General features: G+C 40.9%; 1 protein-coding gene across 1 annotated transcript in view; it reads left to right on the forward strand.

Moving 5' to 3' along the window:
- Positions 1-16,652, forward strand: part of fndc7b (fibronectin type III domain containing 7b) — a 60,969-nt gene that overhangs the window by 18,957 nt on the left and 25,360 nt on the right. The window contains exons 21-35 of the mRNA XM_008406271.3: positions 185-451; positions 1,338-1,601; positions 2,669-2,926; positions 4,652-4,915; positions 5,879-6,139; positions 6,877-7,137; positions 8,214-8,477; positions 10,010-10,270; positions 10,358-10,618; positions 11,675-11,935; positions 12,624-12,893; positions 13,648-13,911; positions 13,988-14,248; positions 14,896-15,159; positions 16,379-16,639. Coding sequence (XP_008404493.2) covers positions 185-451; positions 1,338-1,601; positions 2,669-2,926; positions 4,652-4,915; positions 5,879-6,139; positions 6,877-7,137; positions 8,214-8,477; positions 10,010-10,270; positions 10,358-10,618; positions 11,675-11,935; positions 12,624-12,893; positions 13,648-13,911; positions 13,988-14,248; positions 14,896-15,159; positions 16,379-16,639 — 3,942 coding nt within the window. The remainder of the gene's footprint in view (positions 1-184; positions 452-1,337; positions 1,602-2,668; positions 2,927-4,651; positions 4,916-5,878; positions 6,140-6,876; positions 7,138-8,213; positions 8,478-10,009; positions 10,271-10,357; positions 10,619-11,674; positions 11,936-12,623; positions 12,894-13,647; positions 13,912-13,987; positions 14,249-14,895; positions 15,160-16,378; positions 16,640-16,652) is intronic.

Below are 16,652 nucleotides of genomic sequence, written 5' to 3' on the forward strand. Positions count from 1 at the left end.
TCAATATTAAGGAATTATTGACCTTAAACCAGTTTCTGTTTCTTGCTGAAAAGTTACTTGTAAATTGGTTGAGTCTTATTTCAAGTGTAGAAGATATTTGCAGTAGAAAACAGATAAATTATGTCGTCAGATTTTGTGTTTTTGCGGCATAACAAAGTAATATTTCATAAAAACTCTCCCACAGGTTCCTGTCCTCCTACGAACATCCGAGCGTCTTTGCAGTGCGCTGGCAACGTGGGTCAGGTGACCTGGGACGCTGCGCTGCGAGCCGAGACGTACGACGTCACGACCGTGCCCTCCGTCCTGGACCAACACGTCCACAGCTGCTCCACCGACGGAACCAACTGTTCGCTGACGGACCTGCACTGCGGCGAGACGGTCGCCATCACCGTGGCAACCATAGAGCGAGGCTGCCGGAGCGAACCCAGTGACCCGCTCATGTTCAAAACAGGTCGGACACACAAACTGTGGTCGTTGTTTTATAAATAATAAAAACATTTCACATTGGACAATCTCTGTTCACTGAACTAAACAGTACTACATTGATTTTTTGTTTTTTTAAATAAATGATTTCAGATAAAATATTTATCTTGAAAAATACGCAAACTTGTTAGAAGGAAAAATCAAAAAAATAAAAATAGTGCGTTAAACAAAGAAGAGAGTGAGGAAAATATGTTTATTTTTTTAAAAAGGACATTTGAAAATAGACAGAGACAAAATATTGCACCAGGAGAATATAATTAATTAATAATAAACAAAAAAATATGCTAAAAAAACCAAATGAATACAAAACGTGTAAAAAATTAGAAAAAAAATAAATTGTGATAAAATTGTATCAAAGAAGTAGAAAATGTAAGTAATTAAATAAGGAATGGAAACTAGTGAAACGGTAAGATTATAAATAAATTGGAAAATTAAATAATAGTGATACTATTAAACTTATACTGTTTAAAATGATAAATATTAATTCATATTATACCGCATTAGCACTTAAGTTGGGAAAATTCTGATTGTTTTTATTTTTATTTTTTTGGATGCAATATTTGACACATTAATTACTTTATGAAGTATTTATTCTAATTTTAATGCTAGTTTTGGCATGCTCTGTCCTCCATATACTTTTTGCTCATAACAATGAATAAATGCTTTAAATTACATGTGCAAATTAGCTATGCATTTCTAAATAGCAATAGAAATAATTGATTATTTTATTTCTAAATAGAAATTATACAATGTTCTGGCATTTTTTTTAATGAATTCTGTGGTTCAATGAAGTCAAAATTAAATATTACTTTATGTGAATTTATGTGAACATATATTTTTTGGTCTTGTTTCAGTGATCTGCCCTCCCACCGCTGTGGCGGCTGTGACAACCTGCAGCAACAGCGACATCACCGTTAGCTGGAACCTGAGTCCGGAAACCGGAGCTCGGTACTTCATCCACGCTCAGAAAGACGGCGGGTCGGTCGCCAACTACTCGTCGTCTCAGCCGTTCCGCGTGATCAGCGGGCTGCGCTGTGGCGAGACGTACAGGTTCAAGGTCGCCGCAGTGAACTCTGAGTGCAGCAGCATCTTCAGCAAGCAAGTGGAAGCTGAAACAGGTACATATGTGGACGCTTGGCGGCAAATACTTTCTGATTAAATAAAACATTGTTATGATGGAATAGAAAGGACAAACACCATTTTATAGGTGGCTTGTGTTGACCTGAGATTTAAAAATGTTAGCAAATTAGCTCCAGACACTACAAACTTTCTTAAAGCTGCAGTTTGTAACTTTTATGACAAAATATTTCTTAAAAAATGTATCTCTTTTCTCAACATAAGGGAGAATAATGTTTAAATATACACTGCAAAAATAGAACAGTATTTTTGGTCTAATTTCTAGTTGGAATGTCTTAGTACACTTGAAAAAGAAAAAAACTAGAAGTGAAATAATCTGCCACTGTAACTAGAAAATGTCCATCAATATTAAACACTTGTTGACTTAAATCAAGCTAATATATCTGGCTAAAAAGTTACTTATAAGTTAGTTTTATTCTTATTTCAAGTGCACCAAGTTGTTTGGAATAAAACCAGACCAGAAATACTTGGTAAGAGTGCGTTTTCTTTGCAGTGTAATTGGAAATAATATTTAAATATAACTACTATATTACTGGAATTTTATCCATCCATCCATCTTCTTACACCCTTGTCCCCTAATGGGGTCAGGAGGTGCTGGTGCCTCTCCAGCTAACGTTCCGGGCGAGAGGCGGGGTCACCCTGAACAGGTCGCCAGTCTGTCACAGGGCAACACAGAGACACACAGGACAAACAGCCATGCACACACACACTCACACCTAGAGGCCAATTAACCTGACAGTCATGTTTTTGGACTGTGGGAGGAAACCGGAGTACCCGGAGAAAACCCACCATGCACAGGGAGAACATGCAAACTCCATGCAGAAAGACCTGGGCCGGGAATCGAACCCAGAACCTTCTTGCTGCAAGGCAACAGCTCTACCAACTGCACCACTGCACTACCCCTGGAATTTTATATTATTTTCTATTTTTATTTAAGGTTGAATATACATTCTTGTGCTAGATTTCCAATCAAATTTCATGATCTATAGTTGTCAAATTAAAGTTTTATCCCCTTTTCAGTGGAGTTTTTAAAAATTTTTGTTTTCAGCTCCTTGCCCTCCCACCAACCTGACTGTACAAACTGAATGCAGCACCAATCTAGCGACTCTGAGCTGGGCTCCCAGCAGATACGCCGTTTCCTACACCGCCACCTACACCGGTACGCACGGTCACGTGGTTTCCTGCTCTACCAACACAACCAGCTGCTCCGTGAAGGTGGACTGTGGACACCAGTACTCCGCCGTTGTGGTCGCCTCCACTGTAACTTGCAACAGCAGCCAATCAACTGCTTTGACCTTTGACTCAGGTAAATAAAAACCTATGTTTGTTTGTGTTTTTTAATCTGCTCTGACAGATTACCAATTAATTGTAGATTAATTGTGTATTAGATTAATATTAGTTATGATCGATTATCTAATAACATCCGATTAGTCTTTTAGTGTTGTAGTTTGGCCTCCATCCAGTAGAGGGCGTCGCTCGTCATCCTTAAGCAGAGCCGTTGATACAGACATACAAGATGGCGGCGCTATGTAGTAACGGCAGGAAAGAGAAGCCACTCAGACGGAACCCGGTTTAGCATGAAAATGCACTTTATCCGGTTCTATTTGCAAATATAAACAATCGACAAACTGTTGAACAAAATCAAGCGACTCTAATTTTAATAGCTCTCATTTCTCAACCAAAAATAACAAATTTTCCAAGGGGATAAAGTCTGCACTCCTCACTGACAGTAATTTCAATCTGTTAACTGGGGATTTAGTGTTTAACATATTTAAATTATTTAATATTTTATTCAGCAACCTGATGTATTCCTGTTTTGTTGTATTTTACAAATATGTCTAAGTTTAATAATGCGAATTTATTTAGCCCTTTCAGTGTGGTAGTTTGTCGATCGACCAGCAGAGGGCGCCATTGCTCATCCTTAATCGGATCCGTTGATACAGGAATTAAAGATGGCGGCGAAATATAAGGACTCCAGGAGAAACTTTATCCGGTTCGGTTTTAAAATATAATCACTTGTCAAACAGCTGAAGTTTTACCTTAATTCAGTCGAGCAGCGTTAAGTCCTCTAAAAATTGCTGATGTGCTATGAAGGAGATAAACTCTGAACAGCTCCGACCTGAAAGTAATTTTTATGAGCATCTCTGTTCAAGAGGGATTCACATAAATTAATATTTTCATCTTTTAATTTTGTATTCAACAGCCTAACAGGTTCCTGTTTTGTTATATTTTATAAATATGTAAGTGTAATATTGTGAGAAACTAACAATTATGTTTATATAATTATTGTTTTACACAGCTGATGCAAAAGGTGTTTTGTTTTAAACTCAGAATGCCCAGTTTACATCTTGATGCAATTGAAAACTCAGTTTTTTAAAGAAAAATAATCAACATTATTTTTACACATTGCATTCCTAGTCTGCTCGTCTCAGAATCATTTGATAAATTAATTTATAAGCATAGGTGGGTAGTAACTAGTTACATTTACTCAATTACATTTACTTAAATTTACTTTTTGGAGTATTTTTACTGCGCTGTACTTTTTACTTCTTCTTGAGTAATTTTATTATGTAAGTATTATTAAGTATTTTTTGTCTTGAGTGAAATTTCTGGATTTTCTACCAACTGAATGAAAACCAAAATTCACCAGACACAGACCTGCAGTTTCTGTTAAAGTTTCATCAGTTTTTATTGAAAGAAACTGATTTGGAAAATTTTATTTTGCCTGATTTAATTTATTTTGTTACTTATATTGTCATTTTGATAATTAAGACACCTAAATTTCCACTCAACTTCATATTTTGGTCTGTCTGATGACGTAAATATGAAATGATTGATAATTTGATAAGTTACTCAGTACTTGAGCAAATTTTTTTACCAAATACTTTTTTACTCTTGAGTAATTTCTTGGACGGACACTTTTTACGTGAGTAAAAACAAGTTGAAATATTGCTACCTTGAGTACAGGTTTTGGAAACTCTTTCCTCCTCTGCTCATTTATTGATTGATAACCAGCCTCTTCCTCCATCAGCTCCGTGTCTGCCTGACCGGGTGGAAGCAGAGCTCAACTGCACGGCCAACTCCTTCTTGGTGAAGTGGAGAGGAACCCTCGGTGACGTTGGCATGTACACGGCCATCGCCATCGGCAGCGACAACACGCGTGCGAGTTGCGACTCCGCCAGCACTCAGTGCACCATCCGGAGCCTGAAATGCGGCGTCCTGTACAGCATCGCCGTCACCACGGCCTCCATCGACTGCGGCACCATCGATGGCTCAGACTACAAGATTTACTCAGGTGAAGGAAACCAAAGCAGATTCAGCTCCACCTCCTGCTAAAACATAAAGGATTTATCCAATCACATGGATAAAACATACTTTGAATACAGGTTTTGGGAACTCAGAAGTTGCAGGGCTGCAACTACTGATTATTTTAGTAATTGATTATTTAGATGATTAATGATTAATTGGGTAGACAAAAGGGACATTCTGCAAATTTTCATTTAATTTGTTAATCCTTTTTGAAATTCTTCCTTCTTTAAACGACAATTTTTCCAAAAATTCAATAGTAGTATTCCTTAAGTATAAGCTTGATCATTTGTAGATTAATTAGTAATTGAATATCAAAAAGTGCATAGAAGGAGATTTTGTTGTTTATTCAGAATTTGAGCCAGATCAAGCTAAAACTTTACCACTTGAGGAGTTTTTTTAGAAAATATTTACAGATGTAGGTTTTGTTTTATCATTTTAAGTGCGAAGTTTTAGACCTTTGTACAAATTTGGCTTAATCCCTTCTCCGAATATGCTGTTCTTTCAGAAAACAGCCCAGTTTTGAGTCTGTATTAATGATTAAAGGATTACTAATCTACACCAGAGCTACTGGCCAAATAGCTGAAGTTGAGGGATTTTTAAATACATCTCCAGATGTGAGCGGTCCTGTGTTGAGGTCATGAATTTATATAATTAATTACACAGAAAAACACAAAATATTACCAGGTCTTTTTGGTCTAATTTATAGAGCAAATATCTTAGTACACATAAAATAAGACTAAACTAACTTACATGTAACTTTACAGAAAACCTCAGGAGCTTATTTTAAGTCCTTAATTTACATTTTTAAAATGTCACCAGTTTCTCTAGCAGATTATTTAACTTCTGGCGTTTTTCCTGTGTTATAAGTGAAATAATCCGCCTGTGGAACCTGGCAGATATCTGTCGTAACATCTCTTTTCTTAACGTTTTCTTGATCTTTTTGCTCCAGCTCCCTGCAAACCAGACAACGTCTCAGTGAACCTGGAGTGCAGCGCCGGCGTGGCGATGGTCGCCTGGAAAAACTCGGGTCCGGATCAGCGTCAGGTGGTGACCGCCGTGGACAACAGAGGACAGACCAGCTTCTGCAACTCCAGCAGCTCCAACTGCACCTTCCACCAGCTGCAGTGTGGGAATAAATACGCCATCAACGTCGTCGGCTACACCAACTCCTGCAGCAGTGAACCTGCTGCTGCTAAGGAGCTCAGCACCGGTAAGAGCAAAGCAGCTCAACAAACTGAGAAACTATTGGTCAAAATTCATGTTAACTACGACAAATGTGCAATAACAGAGTTTCTGTAGGTTTTACCAAGTCAAATGTAAGACTTTTAAGACCATTATGATTTAAATTTAAGACCTATATCACAACAAAACAGAAAAATAATTATATATTGAGAAGGAGTTCTTAAAGTGGACGTTTCTAAAGAGCAAACACTGATTGGCTGGTTCCAATTCTTAAATATCTTTATTTGTTTTGAACTACTTCAGTAAGTTTCACATGATTCCAGCAGCTAATGCTAACTAGCTGCTAATGCTAGCTAGACTCAAACATTTTCCTGGTAGAAAAGTCCCAAAAGAGCAAACTAACAAAGAATAAATGAGATTATCCCACTAACAAATTTTGCTGAGAGATAAATTGTCCCAGAAGTTATTGAGATAATCGATAATTTTGTTGTTTTGAGACCATTTGACTTGAAAAAAATAAATAAAAAAAGAGAAATACATCATGCATATAGAAATTATTGAGCTCTTTTTAAATTATCATGCAGTTGATTTATTACTTATTGCGACAAAACTTACAATTTCTTTAATAAATTGAAGTCATTTCAAGGCCTTTATTTTAGACTTTAAGACTTTTTAAGTACTGACTTAATTTCAAACCAAAATATTACACGTAGAGACTACAATTGTCCTTGAACAATTTCAAATGAATCTCTGTTCTCTTAAAAGCTCCCTGCATCCCCACCCACGTCAAAGCGAGCGTGGACTGCGACAGCGGCATCATGGCCGTGACGTGGGACGAGGCGCCGGGCGCCACTTCGTACGTCGTCTACGCCCGGGGAAGCCTCGGCTACGAAGCCCAGTGCAAGAGCGCGAGCATCGACTGCGACTTCGTCAACCTGGAGTGTGGGCAGGACTACAACGTCTCGGTGGTGGCTCAGCATGACACCTGCGTCAGTGCGCCGAGCGAAGCCATCACCATCAGCGCAGGTAAGACGGACAAGAGTTCATAAAAAATGACAAAATCAACGTCAAACATAAAAAGCAAAGCTTTCATAGTCAGTTCAAACAGGAGTCGGAAGAATCCAATTGTTATGAAGTCCTACCTACAATTAGATATACATGGTGGGCTTTAGTCTAAAATGTAGAGTCCTAATCAATCATTCATTCAGCCAATCAAGTTTATTTGTGTAGTGCTTTACATCATAAAAATACACACAGTGAACCATTGGGAAGCCCAGTAAACGTTGCCACGGTTACACACCAAATATGTCGGCCATTGTTTCATTTGTTATGATTGGAAAGCGACTCTAAGCAGCTGGGTTTGTAGAGTGGATGCACCCATCGCAGTTTTCTCACCGATCTCTAAAAAGCCAGACATGCTGATTCCGATTTTAGCCGATACCATTTTATTTTGTCTGAAATGTTGATAAATGTTGAAAGAAAGTTGCTGAGTTGGCAACTTTTGTTAACTGCAAACATGCAGAGATGACCTGGTGGGCCGGTCTGTCAGTCAAACCTCTCTGACAGCAGAGCAGAAGAGGACAGAGGTTGATTTCTAGATAAGATCGGCTTCACATGAAAATATCACCCCACCACCGATCTCCCAAAATGAAAGAAATTGGCACAGACAAAAAGAGCAGCTTTACGGACGAACCGCACAATAAACTTATATCATCCCGGTCTGAACAAACGGGAGGCGGAACATGGCTGGTAGATGAGTTTCTGAACGGAGGAGCCGTAAATATCCCGTGTTTCTCCCCCGGTCTACAAAAAAGTAACTGGTAGGGAAGCTCAAATGTGGAAAAAATAGACTGATGTTGATATCCGATAGTAACACTGGTGTTATGGAAGATTTACCAATATTTTATTTCATAATTGTTTTTATCCGATTACTCGATTAATCGTAAGAAAAATCTATAGATTACTCGATTACTAAAATAATCGTTTAGAACAGCCCTACAGACCATACAGATACAGTCATGTTTTCCTTCTCTATATAAACCAGCTGATGTACTTTGATTTATCATAAAACTTTTTTTTGTTTTGCATCCTCCTCTGTTTAGATCCGTGTCCCCACAGCGGCTTGCACACGTCGCTGGACTGCAACACCAACGCAGTCTCTGTGTCTTGGACTCCTGGCAAAGGCATCCTGCACTACGACGCCTCGGCCGATGCTTTTAACGTGGCGGAAGAGAAAAGCTGCTCGACCAACGGCTCGTCCTGCAACATCACGTCTCTGCGCTGCGGCGAGAGCTACAGGGTCAGCGTCAGCGGGGAGGGGCAGACCTGCCCCAGTCCGTCCCAGAGCTGGAACAGAATAAACACAGGTGGGCCTGGAACTTTAGCAATCAGTTATTCTGACGAATAATCGGAGAAAAATCTGGCACACTCTACGGATTTTTCATCTAACCATTTAAGCCTTTTTATACAAGAAATTCATTGAAATATACAAATAAATAAGGAAAGAAACATTTTATTGCCTAAGAATTTGAACCAGGTGAAGCTAAAACTATGCCACAAGTTTTGGATAAAACATATTTACAAACAAATTTGTTTATCTTAAATGCAAATGTATGAATATATTTTATACAGCTTTGACTTAGTTTCTTCTCTGAATATGTTGTTTTTCCAGCAAATGGCGTTTTGACTCTGTACTCCAGTTACCGATTAATCGATCACTAAGTTAGTTGATGATTATTTCAATAATCGCGAATAATCTGATTAACCCTTGGCAGTTGAGGTCTAAATGGCCGTCCCTGTCTCTCTTCTCAGTGCGTCAGCGCTCGCTATGAAGCCATGTAGCGATAGCTAGCAAAACTGCTACTACCCCTGCGCACACCACGAACTCTAACTAACACACTTAGAGTCTAAAAAACCCATCGAAACACTCTTAGTGAAATCCACAGCACTACTGCGCCCTCGTCTCTTGCCGTATCCAAATCCCCCCCTCGTCTCTCTCCGCATGTCTCTGTTCTACCTAGCAACAGACCGTCAACGCGTTTTCATTGGTTGTTTCGAAATGTGGTACATTTAGACCCCACAAAAAAGGGTGGAAATGATCGATCTTATTTCTGGCTTTATTTTGAAGTAAATAACCACAAAACCAATATAAAAACACCACTTTTATAAAGTTTGAAGTCTGTGCTGTCCAACAGAGTTGAAATGAAAACTCGGTATGCGTCCGTGTTATTACGAAGCCTTATTAATGCGTCACATGCTTGTACGCCGCACGGCGGGCAGCTACTGCACCGGGTTGAAGTGTCTTGTGACTTTAAATCCAAAAAAGCTGCTGCAGGCCACACCCCATAACTTAGTGTTTACACTCCCACCTGAAAATGGCTGCCAAGAAGCAGGTCAGCAATTATACTACTGTAAATCTTTGAAAAACAGAAGTACTGCAGAGCCTCCTGCACAACTAACAAGAATGCAGCAAGTGGTTTATGAATGTTAAGTCAACAGCAAAACGCTTGTCTTGTCCAGCAGCCATTGTACAGTGCATACAGCAGTAAAACCAGCTGCTCAAACGTGACACAGCTCTAACTGGGTTGCTAGGTAACAGGTGGAACTCGGCCGGGGTTGCAAGGTGACCTTTGTCATCTTACATTCCAGAGGTTTTTACATTTTCCAGAAACCAACAAACATGAACTTATTGCTAAAAAACAGTTGGATGGTTTTCTTTAAGCATTTTTGCTGTTTTTAGAAGCAGTAGAAACCCAAATGGAAGTACAAAAATGGGGAATTTTGCATAAAAGTTCCCCTTTAGAATATCATTAAATTTTTTTTTTACAAAACTATGTAAAAAAAACCCTGTGGTACCTGCTGTGATGGTGTATAAAAACGGTCCCTTTCCCTCCACCAGCTCCGTGTCCTCCCACCAACCTCGTGGTCAGCTCTTCCTGCAAGTCCAACAACATCTCGGTGTCGTGGCAAGACTCGCAGGGTTCCATGTCCTACATGGCCGTGGCTGAAAATGAAAATGGTCGCCAGTGGACATGCAACACAAGCAGCACCACCTGCCAAATACCTGAACTGCTGTGCGGACAGAAGTACGACGTTTATGTCGTCGGTATCGATTCAACCTGCTTTGGAGCCAAGAGTGAAATAAAAACGATTCGCACTGGTGAATATGTATAGTTACCCTGTAAGGCAGCTGCTCAACCTGCTGGGTGATCAGGCCTTCAGATAACTCTTTGTGCTTCCTCTGTAGCTCCATGCGTCCCAGAGAACATTCAGACACATCTCGACTGTCCGTCTGGAGTCCTCAACGTGACCTGGAAATCCACAGGCTACTTTACTCGCTTCCAGGCTTCCGTAGCGAACAGCAAGGGTCATGTCAACATCTGCACAACGGGAAAGAATTACTGCATGGTGCAAAATATGGAGTGTGGGACGACGTACGATGTGACGGTGATGGCCCAGGATCAGGCCTGCAACAGCTCCCACAGCCCCGTGAAGCAGGTTAAAACAGGTGAGCCAGCTGCAGAAAGGAACAGAATGAGATCACAATATAACAGCACAGATTCACTGGCTGCAGTTCTAATTATAGCAATCAAAACCAAACAATGCAGCAAACATTTTTTATACAAAACCAAATTGAAGGGGCGTTGTTATGCAAAATTGACTTATTGTGCCAAAAAAAAATAAAAAATACTTTTTTTAATCCCCTTATCAAAAATATACCTGGAAAGTTGCCTTGATTCTTTTGTGCTTGTTTGAGAAATCCTTCAGTCTCCATGGCAACCATTCAGCTGTGAAAAACGCCCGTGTGGACCTAGCCACACCTTCGAGTCACAGCTCCTCCACTCAGCTCCTTGAGACTAGCCAGCAGTAATTAGTAAACATTTGGTGGAGCTGATCTCATTATAGGAGCCACTTCTCTTAATTCCACTCAGTGGGAAATTACATAAGTTTATAAATGTTTATTTTAAAAACGTATAGCCAACAGTTTAATCACAAAATGTTTAACCAATCAGAGCAACTGCTGCACAATCGCTCATCTGACAGGGTCGTCACATAATCAGTGGCAAAGATTTATTTTAGCATGACGGTAAAATAATACTAGATAAAAACAGTAGATAAAAAAGAAATATAAAGAATATTTTACATTTTATAAAGTAGAAAAAAATTCTGCTATGTTGACATTTTGCCCTTATTGTCCAATATTTTTATTTTTTCATTCTGTTTATATTTTATATTCTACGTTTGTGAGTCTAATTCCTGTTATTTACTGTCTCTCCTTAATTTCCCCATTATGGGACAATAAAGTATTTTTCTGTTGTTAATTTTTGATTTATTGTTGAAGTAAAAGTGTGAAAGTCAGGGGCACCGGCCCCAGTTTGCCCCCCATTTAGCAACACCCATGTTCAGAACTTTTATGAGAAATTCGCTGCTTCTTAAAAAAAAAGGCTCCTGTTTATGTTTTTTCAGTACATTTTATGACTTTTCCCTAAGGTTTTCTTGAAATAACTGATACTCCTTACTATGTTCTCAGTTAATCATGATTTTCTTTACTTCCTCCACCCAGCTCCCTGCCCACCGTCCTCCTTCCATCCTCGTGTGGACTGCAGCAGCGGCGTTGTCTCCGTCACCTGGAACAGCAGCGTCTCCGGAGTCGTGTACACCGTCTCTGCGGTTGATGAGGAAGGTCGCGCTCATAACTGCACTGGCACAAACAGCGGCTGTAACATTGACACCCTGCAGTGTGGGACCCAATACAACGTGTCCATCACGCCGTCCAGGGATGCGTGTGCGGGTCAGGACAGCGCCACCGCGCTGATATCCACAGGTCCAGAGAAACATGTTTTACTTTCTGTTAAACTCTGACTTACCTAAAAAAATAGGAAAAGCCAGTTTTAAGTTGCTAAAAATCATCTTAATTATTAAGACAAACCTTTTAAGTGTAATCTGCATTTCAACTGAATAAAATATTATCTAGTAAAAGCTGAAATTGTGAAAAAGAACCAGTCCAAGCATTGAACCCTGGGGAATGCCATAATTAACTTAAAGGAATTCCTTCATTTTTTTATTTATTTTCTTTTATTTTAAGATAAAGGGAAATAAATACACAGTGAAAAGATACTAGTCCAATAACTGAGCCTTGGGGAACCCCAGGAGTAACGTCTCTGTTTTCCTTATTTTATTCTCATGTTTGGATAGCACCTGTTGATAAAGATTCAGAAGTTTTATATTGAAAGAAATTGACTAGGAAAAGTGTTTCTTTGGTCTGATTTTGTTATTTTGTTATTATATATATATATTTTTTTCTTTTTGGTCTTTAAAATACAAAAATGTCCACTTAACTTTATATTATTGTCTGGCTGATGGGGTAATTTTTAAATATTAAATGATTGGTAATGTGATCAATTACTCAGTACAGAACTTGAGTGTTTTTACTCTTACTTGAGTAAAACACGTTGAACTAGAGCTACTCTTAGTTTGACTAATTTTCTGATCCTGCTTCTCGTTTCTTTCAGTTCCCTGCGTGCCTCAGTTGTCGGACGTGGAGATCGACTGCCTGACAAACTCAGCCTGGGTGATGTTCGACGAGTCTGACGGCGCCGAAGGATACGTCATCGTCACAACAAACAGCCAGGGCGCCATCCAGACGTTCGAGTGCAACGCCACGTTGGACGGGATGTGCACTCTGCCGACGCTGGCCTGCAGCCAGAACCTCACCTTCACCTTGAAGGCCCTGAACGAAGAGTGCATCAGCGCCGCCAGCAACGCCGTCACCACAGAAACAGGTCAGCTGGAAAAGACAAGGAAACTTAATGTTACAGGACTAAAACTGAAACAGACAGGAAGTAATGTTAGTTAGGATATGTAGCTCCTATCATGACTAAACGTGTCGCAATAAGCAATTAATCAATGACACTGCAAAAGCATAAAATCTCACCAAGTATCTTTTTCCAGTTTCTAGTGCAAATGTGTTGGTAGACTGGAAATAAGACAAAACTAAGGAGCTTGTTTTAGGTTATTAATTCCTTATTATTCATAAAAAATATCCTAATTTCACTGGCAATTTATTGAAGAAGTAATTTTTCTCATAAGTGAAATAATCTGCCAGTGAAACAAAAAAATGCTGAATCAATATTAAATAATTATTGACTTAAAAGTTGCTGGAAAGTTACTGGTAACTTAATTTTGTCCTGTTTCAAGTAAGCCAAAGTATTTCCACTAGAAATTAGACCAAGCATAGATTTTGTGTTTGCAGTGCAGTTTTACTGAAAACTTGAACAAAATGTTTTGTTTTTAACTAAATATGTTGAACAGTGCTGATATTCACTAACACAGAAGAATCTGGCTGTACAGCAAATGCTGCATAAATGCATTCAAATTGAAAATTTAGTGGAAGGAAAAAGTGAGAGACCTTGACCAGGTTTTGACTACTTTCTGTACAATTCATTGACAAAAAATTCAGTGTCTGTATTATTTGCCCTGTGAATAGTTTTGGTTAATTACGTGACAATAAAAGTAAAATTTCTTCTCCTTCTGCAGCGCCGTGTCCTCCTCAGGGCATAGCGGAAACCGTAAACTGTGACGATGGAACCCTGTCCATCAGCTGGTCAGCTGTTCCCGGCGCGATAACGTACACGGCCACGCTTGAAGAGCTGAACGGCGGCACGCCGAGCTGCTGCACATCGGCTGCTGCCGGGTGCGACATCAAAAACCTGCCGTGCGGGCAGATGTACATCCTGCATGTGACAGCCGAGGGTCGGACCTGCAACAGCTCCGAGAGTGACGGGATCGTCACAAGGACAGGTGTCCATCCTGAAATGCACTGGAAGCATTTTATGTTCTGCAAGGAAAGCTTCATTTCTGATTTCCCTGTTCTCAGTGGCGTGCGTCCCGGAGAACCTCAAAGCCGATCTGATCTGCAGCAGCAATGTGGCGTCCATGTCGTGGGGCTACAGCCGCGGCGGGCAGCTCTACACCGTGAGGGCGGTGGGCGCCGGCGGACACCTGTCCGAGTGCCGGTCGCCTGATAACCAGTGCGATCTGACGGACCTGCAGTGTGGAGAGCTTTACAACGCCACCGTGACCGGCGAGGACGTCCGCTGCAGCAGCGAACCCAGCGACAGCGTGACGATCAAGACTGGTATGATCTCAGAGAGTCTGAATCCACTCAAATGTGGTTTAAACATGAAGTAATGAAGGAAGGATATAAAATGTTCTGATGTATTTGAAGTATGTGCATCGCTTATGATGCGAGTTCATCCTGAATAATGCACGTCTAGTGGGATCAGTGGTGTGGAAATCACCGTATTCTGCTGTGTCATGGCTGGTGTGACGCTTTTCTGTTTATTTGATTCATAATTACAAACTATCAGGGATTGAAACTGAACCAGCGACGGTATAAGCTGAATGTTTGCTTTCTGAATCCACTCAAACATGGATTTAAACATGAAGTACTGAATTATTTTGGCTTTATAGTAACTTTTATAAATAAATATTTAGCTGCCGTTTCTTAATAGCACAATAATGACGTAGTTTTTTTCCTTTTGAGTGACCCGATTTTAAGCCACTTACTTCTAAACACAATCCTTCGGTAAGCTTACGTAGATCTGACGTCTTGGCAAATAAACGGTCCCTTACATGCGTGGACCACCAGGGGGCGCCCACGGAACAACAGTGTGTGAAGGACTGTGGTAGAGCTGTGGCTCTATGCTATAATAGTTCAGTGTTTTATGTTTTTTGAGTGTCATCAGCCTTCCTAACCTCTGACATGTCTTGTTTCTCCAACAGTGCCATGCACTCCTGAAAATACGTCCTCTGTGATGGACTGTGAGGCCAACTCTCTCATCGTCTCCTGGTCTGAGAGCGCAGGCGCCGACTCCTATATCGCCACGCTGCAGGACAGCTACGGCCGGAGCACAACCTGCCAGGGAACAACCGAGGGGTCGTGTGGCGTGAGCGGAGTCGGCTGCGGCCAGATCTACCACGTGTCTGTGGTCTCCTCTGACGGATACTGCAACAGCCCCCCCACAGACGTGCTGGACACTCCCTCAGGTAGGAGAGGAGCTACAAATTAAACACAAAGTACCAAATCTGATCCCCTACAACGTTTTAAAGGGGAACCTTTATTCTTCCTTTAAATGGTTACGAAAGGTTTATAGGCAAAACAAAAACATGTTCACTGCTTTTTTTGTACAAAATCATTCTTGGATAATGAGAGCTCCTTTCAGGGCTCTGTCACTTTAAGGCTGCTTTCCCACCAGCCCTTCTTAGTCCACTTTAACTGAACTCTAGTCCATTTGCCTGTAAGGTCCCGTTTGTTTGGTGAATGCGAAACTAAACTCTGATTTGGACCAATAAAGATAACACTGGTCCGCCTAGCACAGGGCATTCTGGGTAAATACAACCAAAGCAATTGCTTGAGTCCAGCGCTAACGGGAGAAATGGCTCGTGGATTTTACCAAAGACAATACAGAAATCCTACAGCTGCTAAAATCTGATGCTTCTCCATTTTATTTACATTTTGTGAAGAAGGAAGTTGCACTCAGTGTCGTCTGAAGTTTCTGTCGTTTCCTTCAGTAGTTCCTGGTGCAGCGCCCCCTCAGGCGAGGAGGGGAACAGGCTTTTCCATTGGATTTGGTTCATTTGACACAATGCTCTGTGAAAGAGAACCACAGCAGCTGAAAATGTAACAAATGTTTCAGTTCTGGTCCCCATTAAACGTAGTCCACTGGATTAACAGTTGTGAAAAACCCTAAATCCAATTAAGGTGCTGCTGGCCACGCCCACGAACGCCTGAGTGTTTGCACTCAGGCGTAAAAATGGCTGCCAACAGAACCGCAATTAAACAACCGTACATCTTTGGAAACTAAAAGCAGATCCTCCCGCACAACAAACAAGAATGCAGCAAGCAGTTTCTGGATGGTAGCTTTTCCAGCAGCCGTTGTACAGAACTGGAATGAGCTCAGTTTGGGTTGCTAGGTAACAGGCTGGGGTTGCTAGGTAACGGGGCAGCGCCTGATGATTGGTGCTGTTTCATTCCAGAGGTTTTTGAAACTGCTCATCTTCTAGACACCAAAACAATTCATTGCCAGAATCTGACCGGTTGGTGTTTAGAAGCAGTAGAGACCCAAATGCAAGTACAAAAGCATGAAAACTGTGAATGTTGCTTAATAGGTTCCCATTAAAATTTTTCAATATTCACTTCTAAGCCTCGTCTAAAAGTAGAATCTAAAACCACTGATTGAAATGTTGCCACCTGTCTTCCTCTCAGTGCCGTGTAAACCCAGAACCATCAAGGCGGCGATGGACTGCTACACGAAAACAGCCCAGGTGTCCTGGTACCCGAGCGACGGCGCTCTGTCCTACCTGGCCGTCGCCTCCACTGCGTCGGGCCACAGCGTCACCTGCGAGACCAACACCACCTCCTGCGAGCTGGAGGGGCTGCAGTGTGGTCAGAGCTACTCTGTGTGGGTGAAATCAGTGGGAGAAAGCTGCAGCAGCAGCGCCAACATGACCGGAGAGCTGCTGACGGGTGAGAAACTAAA

The sequence above is a fragment of the Poecilia reticulata genome, chromosome 4 (genome assembly GCF_904066995.2).
Source record: "Poecilia reticulata chromosome 4, P_reticulata-male-v2, whole genome shotgun sequence".
NCBI classification, from domain to species: Eukaryota; Metazoa; Chordata; class Actinopteri; order Cyprinodontiformes; family Poeciliidae; genus Poecilia; species Poecilia reticulata.